Below are 8,788 nucleotides of genomic sequence, written 5' to 3' on the forward strand. Positions count from 1 at the left end.
TGATGGCTCTTTGGCTACAACTTGCAGAAGAAAAAAATTAATTAAACCTGCATTCAGCACCATCACAGCTGTTAGCTTATTTCCTACTCTTGACTTCCCAAAAAATATGGTTTCAACCTTCTGTTTCAAGGAAAAGTCATTCCTTTGTAGTCAGGATAATCACTCCTCCCCTAGGCACAGACCCAACACCATTTGCTGTGACCAGGGCTCTCTTCTCTTTTGTTCACGACCTGCAAGCAAATCCAAGCATTCTTTTTAAGCCCCAAAGCAAAGATTTCCAAATTTCCTCTGCAGGGGATCACTTAAACATGTGTTTTCATTTAATCCCAGGGGAATTATCTTCCCGAATGCCATGCTTTTCAGGGGGACCCTTTGCCATCCACCTGCTTCCTTCCCTCCTCAGAACAGCAGATCTCCAGAACACAACACTCTTAATTTCCTTATAACAGTTAATATTGTGGAGGATTAAAGATAATGTTCTCAGACCCAAACAGATTTCAGTGGGTTTATTCCACATATTTTTGTGGTCTCCAAAAAGTCAGAACCAGACCTTTGGGTTTTAGAAGTCAGCAAGGCACTGAATTACCACGGAAAGCATTAATGTTTCTCAGATAACTGTGGATCAAAGGTTTCTTGCATCTGTGGACTTGAGGATGCTGGTCCATACAGGTTCTCTGTTTCCCCTTGTGGGAGGTACGCAAGGTTTGCACCAGCCAGCTGGCATCACCATTCTGCTTGTTTCCATTTAGCCTGGCATCTGCCCACGAGTGCTGATACAGGTCACAGGGGTTGGAAGGGGACTTACATAATTACTTATTTAGACAATGACTGTATTCACACACAAAGCCTCTGGCCTGCCTTACCCGAGCAGTGCGGGAGCTCTGTTTGATTCACAACATCTCCTAATGATGGAGGGTGTGGAGGAGAGAAGGGTGGCTGGCTCACTGGTCCCCCTACGCCCATCTCCACTAGGTCATAGATGCACATGCCCTCAGAAGGCAGCCAAGGAGATAACCCGACTGCCACACACTCATTGCAGGGATTTAGTCTGCAAAGGAAAGTATTGCTAGCTGAGCTGTTGAGAAAAATAATTAAAGAAAACCAAATCTTCGTCAGCGGGGCAGCATTTCTAACCCTGTGATAGCGGAGTACCATCAAAGGACCTCCTCTCACTCATGAGTTTGTCCTCCGAGCAACAGTCACCTAACTGGTGGCAGAAATTTTTGTGGCAATTCCATAAGCATTACATAACTCCTATCTTAGACCTATACCTAATTCAAAATTGAGCAGCAGGTGCTTTCTTGTCCATATTGCACTTTCAGTGAACATGACCTTGGCTTGCTTTTCCTTTTCTTCCACCGGCCGGCGTACCCAGTCTCCCCCATGCCAAAGCCTTACCTACTACCAGGATCCCCTAGCACCTCCAAGCCTACCATGTAAATCCACTGACTAGATACTCGAAGTAAACTGCTTTTGAACGTTAGCTGTCTCTGCATAGTGGCCCAGGACAGCCCATACGTTGACACACGGCAAATTAATATAGCACTATTGGCTATATTCTTTCAGCTGATGCAAGACAACTGATTTTTTTCTTTCTACTGTAGACAAGCCACAGGCTTAATATCATCTTTATAAATAACTTTAAGAAAGTCCTGGACACTGTCACATGGGAGTTAAAGTTGTTGGCTACATGTATGATGAGATCTGGTAGAACAGGGCATCACATCAAAGGTTTATTAGCAAAGGGTTGCCAATGATTGAGGTAATTAATAAAACAGCGGTTCCCAAAACAGACTGCAGAGTTCTTAGAACCAGTGCTCACGTTTGGAGCCCCGTCTGCTTTCAAACAGGAAGCCAGCAGGCTTTTTGGAACTTACAGGACTTACTTGGTACTTCAAAATGTATATGCTTGTTAGGAGAGCCAATCCTCACATTCAGTACCAGTGCAGGTGATTAGTAGATTCCAGTGGTCTAAGAACTGAGGGTCTGCAGTAGCCCTCATAGTGAGTTCATTGCAGTCATCGGGATGGACATGGGTAGAGGCACAGATAACCACAGGCGGAGCAGATGCTGGGGAAAAAGCCACAGGCATTCCCAGGTGCAAAAGTACATCTAATTCTTCCATCTTGTCAACCAAAGGGGACTAGCTCATCTGATCACTGTCCCACATGTCCCAGAACAATTATTATTTTACTTTAATTAACTCATGTACTTTAATCCACAGCTCAGAGAGAATTGTATCACGCAACTATGAGGTGCCTTAAATGTTCTCTATCATGATAGTTTTAGCCAACTTTTTTCTCTTGTTAACCCGTAAGGAAACAAAAGGTGGTGCGAGTAAAACCCCACATAACATTGCATATTATATAAAAAGGACAGATTAAGAAGTATGAAACTTTACTTCCCCTGATCTTCTGGAAAAACATGAAGTGTACCTCACTTTTGATCCTGTGCATCCCCCGTTGTAGTCAAAGCCAACACAATTCTACCACCCATGATAAGTGCTAGCAAGAAAGTTGGCTGTATCATTTCTTCCCCTTTCCTGGTTCCACCAGAACACATTGATCCCCAGATGACACAGAAATCATGGATTCTGAATCCCATCCATTTAACTTCTAGAAAGGTAAAATGCTTCTCACCATTAAAAAAATTATACTGTGTTTATCAGATAGTCGTATAGATTTACCAAGCTCTTAACTACTCCCGAAAGTTTCACAGAGCAGCTGTTCCTGGATGCTGCCACACACAGACACACACAGAAAGAGGAGGTCTTCATGTTCCAGGAAACACTGCATTAACATGATCATCTTTTGGCTGTGGCAAATAACAGAGCAATGATGAGACTCTTTCTGCAACTTGATACATGTCATTTCTTATAGGAAAGGAAATCTTTAACAATGACATATAGATAGGACAACAGCCATGTCCAAGACCCACAGCAACATAAGGCCAGAGTTGTCTTCTAAGTTGTCAAAGAAGAGCCTTCAGTTTCCTATTGAACTTGGCTAGACCCGAGTTGTTTTTGGTAGTGGCTGCATTTATCCAAAAGGAGGTTCCTAAGGTACAAGCATAAGCTCTGCCGAACTGATGTGTTACAAAGATTGGTTCTGCATCTTTTCAGTCTCTCTACAGCCACCTGAAAATGTATTGCATTCATTATTCCTACTGCACAACTTAATTTGCCCCGCTTTTTCATGAGCCTGTATCTTCAGCTCCTGACCTGTGGAAATGACTGTTCTCTTGTCAGCTCTGTCTTATCACTTCTCTTGTCTGTAAGCTGGATCTTTGTATCACTTGGGGCTGACCGTGCTCAATTCTCTTTTTTCCAAGACTATCATTTTTTGCTGTTCCCTTCAGAAAAAAAAAGAAAAAAGAAAAAAATAAAACAACTAGCAGCTTTCTATAATTTTAATTCCCTTCCAGCTGTTTTCTGTATTTGCCAAAACAGTCTCTGTTCCATTCTCAAAGCACTTTAGGACATATTGAAATTCAAAGTAGAGCTGTTAAGACCTTACTCAGCATGGCCTGCATCTTGCATAAATAGCTGTTTCATTTTTTGAAATGTTACTACTGTTTTAACAGAGCATTAAATGTCATTGTGACTTTATTGCGTTCAAATACTACATGGTTCCTGGGGGATGCAGCAAATTGCACAGTACTGGTCATGCATTGTTCCGCCTGGAGAAGGTGATCTGATACCAGAGACAGAGATGGGAACATGGTGACTTGGTGGGCTCCGTGAGCAGCTGCAGTAACCGGGTGGCAAGAGGAGCTGGGTGTCACTCCACTCTCACAGAGCTACCCAGAAGGAAACACCTTTGTGTCTTTCCTCACTTGCCAGTCAGCTGGGGAGGACTCTTCGCTAGACTGCGGGATGACCCCAACAGGGAATGCTGCCCGTTCACTTTCTGCCTTGATCTCTCCCCCACAGCCTGCGCTGACAGAGGTGTACAGCGACCAGGCTGAGGGAAGCCAAAGGCTGTGCACATACAAACCCCTCTGCTGTGTTGTGCTGCCTCCACAGCCGTACAGCGCAGGCCAGCCAAAGCGCTGGTACCTCCCATGCCCTACAGGTCAGTGAGTACCAAAGTCACCTTATTTCTCACAGGGCTTCACCCCTAGTGCGTTCACTGTGTTGCTGCATGAAGGATGGCACTGGATAAAGACAGCAGAATAGGTGCTGCATCGCTTGCAATGGGGGCAGTGTCTTTGGCCACCCATTCCTCAGAAGGACTACACTTCCAGCCTGCTGTCCTACGGCTGTCACAGACACAGAATGTACTCCATTCCCCCACTCCTCATCCCACCTGAGTCACTTGCACCCATGCATCATCACCCAAAGGCTGTGCCCACCGGCTGCGGTTTTGCCTCCTGGCTGCTGCTTCTCCCAGGTTCTCTGTCAGCCTTTGCCTGGAGGGTCTGTCTCTTGCCAGGGCAGGTCTGACACGTTTGACTTGCCTGATGGCCGGGTCCTTTTTACAGATTTCTGAAAAGGCTCCCACAGAATTATGTGTATGGTTACACCGCAAGCGAGAACCACAGCCACTGAATGGCGATGGATGCAAACCCCAGCCTTGCACCACGTACCCACCATCGTTCTCGTTCGTGCTGCAAGCTTCCTTAAGAACAGACCCTTGGTCCCACAGTTGTACTACTGGAAGTCTAAGTACAGGCTGGAAGCATGAGATTATTGGTAAAATTAGGCAAAAATAAAATTTAGATCTATGACTAAATTAATCCCCAGATTAATGCTATCAAAGCAAATGGTGTTTATAGAAAGTCCTGTTTTCTTTATATTCAAGCAAGAGAAAAATCAAAAGAATGCTAAAGGCAAATTTCATCTAGCAGAACTGGAAAAGAGAGCATGGGGACAAAGCTGTAATTACTGGTATTTCCTATCTGTTGCAACCTGTGGGTGGAAAGAGAGGCAGTGAATAGAGTATATTCAATGGCATTAAAATTGGTTTCTTTTTCTGGACTTTAGCTCAACACTGCAAATTAGCAGGGAGAAAATAAGCCTCAGAGTGAACAGGCAGAGAAGCCAACTTCTCAGTGTTACTCTTTGCTGTTGCAGGGGGGGGAAGCATATTTTACCTTCAAGAATTCAAGTTCCTAGCAACCCAAACTACAGCTGCACGCCGACAAGAAGAGAACATACAGCAGATCTCAAGTGGTTCAGTGTTCATGTGTCCACACATAGACTATTATCCTGGTTTCCTTTCTAAATATGTTATTTTAATGAAGAGAGGACAGGCATGCTGTTTAATTAACTCCTGCTTTCTAAAAAAGACATTCTGACCCTCATTCATCATGCTCCGACTTGGGCACCTGCAGAGGTATCTGACTCCAGAGCATCCTGTACACAGTCAATGGAAGGGGTGAGACCCTCCCAACCATGATTCAGACCACCAGAGATCAGAATTGTCGCTGCTAGGTGCCCATCTCTTTCTGCAAACTATTGCAGGTAGTTAGGATAGCTGTGCTCCTAAGTCAGCCATTTCACAGAACTAGGAAGGATGATTCCAGACCTTAACATATCTCTGCTTAGCACTGTCATCCCACATGCAAATTTCTCTTTTAAGCAATAGCTCTTATTTGACTGAATGCCTGTAGAAAAATAGGCATGACAAAAACATGTTTTTCTTACAGTGAAAAAAAACTGTCTTGCAGTGTAAGATCACTGCAAAGACCTGAATTATTCCGAAAAAGTTGCTATGTCATGAAATGTTTACTTGGTTCCCAGTGTATTTTCACAACAGTTAATCTATGGAATAGTTTGAGGCTGCATTTTCTGTAAAGGTTTAAGTGTAAGTGAAAACAGCTGAGATGTAGCTAAGTAAGATAAAAAGTGGTGTATTATTATTATTGTTGTTGTTGTTGTTGTTAATAATAATAATAATAATAAATTTTGATGTGGTAATGTAGGGTTGATTGGTTGCTCTAAACAAGAAATTCAATTTGAAGCATCTACCCTTGAGCATCTGTCAGTCCCATTATTCTCCAAACCCACCTAAAATACTGCAAGCTATGGTAGGAAATCCTACTAAAAATAAAATAATAGTTTTAACTGTTGGGCTCTTAATGGCTTTAATGCAGCCTGTTCTTACATGCAACAGTATTGATCTGCACAAGATGACTGTTTAAGGTGGATTTTTGTCTTAGCTGTTCTGGAACATGGTTTCATATTTAATGCTGCTTCAGTTGAGCTAGGTATGTTGCTGGAGCAACACATTTCCTAATCGTTTCTGTAAATGGGTTGTATTTTCACCTTACTTACCAGAGTCCTCTATTTAATGATTATCGAGCCTTAAATGAAAACCAGAACAATAAACAGCTTCTTCTCCCCTGCATTTCTCTCGCTATGCATGCACAGACACACATGCCAGTATCGTACCTACCCTGTTCTTGGTTGTCCTCGCTCACTGCCAAATCTAAGGCCAGCCTGTGATCCCATATCGATTGCAGCAGGACATTAAAAGGGTGCACAGTGCTTCACAGAGGCATCCTGCGCAACACTGGGGCCAGACCCTCAATCCCTCAATTCTGATTCCTTCAGGGAAGAGATTGCATCTTTGTATTTGTTTTTTTTCAGGAATGTGTCAAAGTACTGTCAGAATTACAAATAGATTTTTATTTTTTTTTGCCTACTGAACTTTGTCATGTGTTTTATCTTCAAAATCCTACCTCAGCAACATGTGTGGATTAAGGCATCCAGAGGAACAAGTCAGGTTTGGCTCTGTTTAAAACATGTGTCTTCTGTTTAGGGTTTAACTATGATTCATAGTTAATTATTTTAAACTTGTCACCATGGCACCAACACAAAATCCCTAGAAATACAAAGTGCCCTCTGAAACCTGCCCTGGCTCTCAAATCACCACTGCTGAGGCACACCAGCTAGTTCTGCATCCACTCTGGGAAATTCCCTATGTGCAGTGCTCAGGTGGGCTTTACTTGGCTCCAGAGCAGGTTGGGGCAATATTATCACGACAGCCATGTGGTTTTTTCAGCTTTCATCCCAGCTGTTGGTCTTAGCACAGGCCCAGCCTATCTTCAGTACCAGACCCATGATGGAGAGGTGCAGCAGCACAACCTCAACAACACCCCCAAGTCAGGAAAACTTCCCTCCACGACCCCAAACACTGGCCGCTGTTTCCTGACAAAGATAACGCTGCAGGCAGCGCAGGGCCGGCCCTGTGGCTCAGCACCTGTGCTGGGGGGTGATGCTGGATGTGGGGAGCAGACCTGCCCCCCAGGCACAGTGTCCCCCAGCCCCTTGGGTGGCACGCACTGCCTTGCTGCTCTTGGCCCTCACTGGCTGCCAGGTAGAGGGGCCGAAACAGGCAGGCTGCACACTGGGCTCCTCTTGTCTCTCCTGTTGCCTCCTCTTTGGAGCGCTTGGCACCCACCACATTTCTTTAATTGCATTTGCCCTGTCTGGGTTAGTTTGTCTCCTAACACTTGTTCAGGATTCCTGTGGGAGATGATGCTTCTCGGTGAACGGATGTGTATTTAAAGGAAAAGACAAGCCAACTATGATTTCCAGAGGTCCTCTCAGGAAGTTTATATTCTCTCTTTTCCAGGGTGCATTTACTTTCCACGGGAGCATGATCGACATGCCATTACTGAAGCAGGCACAGAACATTGTTACGCTTGCCACAGCCATCAAGAAAAAATGAGCTGGTAAATGAAGCTCTCGCCATGGGGGCCCAGTAGCTGTTTTAAAAGATGACTATAATACTGGGGGGGGGGGGGGGGCAGGAATTAAAGACATCAAGCTTAAGCAGAAATTCATTTCCATTTTGCAGATCTGTCATAGTTTGCTTACCAGAATCACTAATTACTAAAACTATTCCCAACTCAAACCACTGCTCGCTCCCACACGGCCCATGTACTACTCATAGCCTGCCACAAAGTTACATCACCAACTGTGTGACATCACTGCTAATTACTACGAATGCAGGATTATGATTTCACTGAAGGAGAAAGGCAAAACGTAAGCTGTGAGCTCTGTCAAAAGAGCAGAGGAAAACCAGTTCAGTCACTTCTATTTGTATCTATGCTTCTTCCTGCTCCAGTGCAGAGCTTCCGTCAGAGAGGGCAAAGCCTTGAATAATTACGCACCGGTTGAAATAACTGCGATGAAAATCATTACCCTGTGCGAGCTTTGCATCCCACCCCACCCCCCTTCTGTAAATTTGCAAAAGCCATTAAAAATATTGGTCTGACAAGGCAGGACTCTTGACTTTCTTCTCTTTTTTTTTTAAGCAGTTGCTATTCAGAGCGTTTCCTCCTGGAAGCGTCCAGCCCGGGAAGGGTTGCACGGCAATAAACTTGTAGTTTTTGGAGACACAATGCAGCAGAACTTGTGCATATGGTCTCGAGTCAGATTTACATCACATTAGGGATACGGCTACAGATCATGTGGGCCGTGTGGTTAACGGGCTTAGTAAAGCTGTTTTGAAGAGGTTAACCCAGCTTGTAGTAAGGGTAAATAAACATAACAACCAGGCATTGTCCTCTATTCAGCATGTACTCTTATATGGAGGGCTAAAGGGTATTGAAGCTGCAGAGGATCAACTTGTGGTTGCCAGAGGACTCCAATGAAGTTTGAAACACCAACAATCAGAGATTTTGTTTCTGTTCCTCATTAAATCATGAGCTTTTGTGCTCAGACTATGAACGACTGTTCTTTAAGAAATTAACAGAATGGGAAGTTTTAAACTATGCACCAACCTTTTCATGACCTACACAGCAGCAATGCTGCTGCACTTAGACAAACACCGCGGGG

General features: G+C 44.2%; 1 protein-coding gene across 3 annotated transcripts in view; it reads left to right on the forward strand.

The window, feature by feature from the left end:
• Positions 1 to 8,240, forward strand: part of CLYBL (citramalyl-CoA lyase) — a 174,523-nt gene extending 166,283 nt beyond the window's left edge. For 2 of the 3 annotated variants that reach the window (XM_037377582.1, XM_037377584.1), the window contains one exon: positions 7,581 to 8,240. In XM_037377582.1, coding sequence (XP_037233479.1) covers positions 7,581 to 7,676 — 96 coding nt within the window. In that variant the 3' untranslated portion in view covers positions 7,677 to 8,240. The remainder of the gene's footprint in view (positions 1 to 7,580) is intronic. The other variant, XM_037377583.1, reaches the window with a different exon arrangement.
• Positions 8,241 to 8,788: the final 548 nt, after the last annotated feature.

The sequence above is a fragment of the Falco rusticolus genome, chromosome 2, assembly GCF_015220075.1.
Source record: "Falco rusticolus isolate bFalRus1 chromosome 2, bFalRus1.pri, whole genome shotgun sequence".
NCBI classification, from domain to species: Eukaryota; Metazoa; Chordata; class Aves; order Falconiformes; family Falconidae; genus Falco; species Falco rusticolus.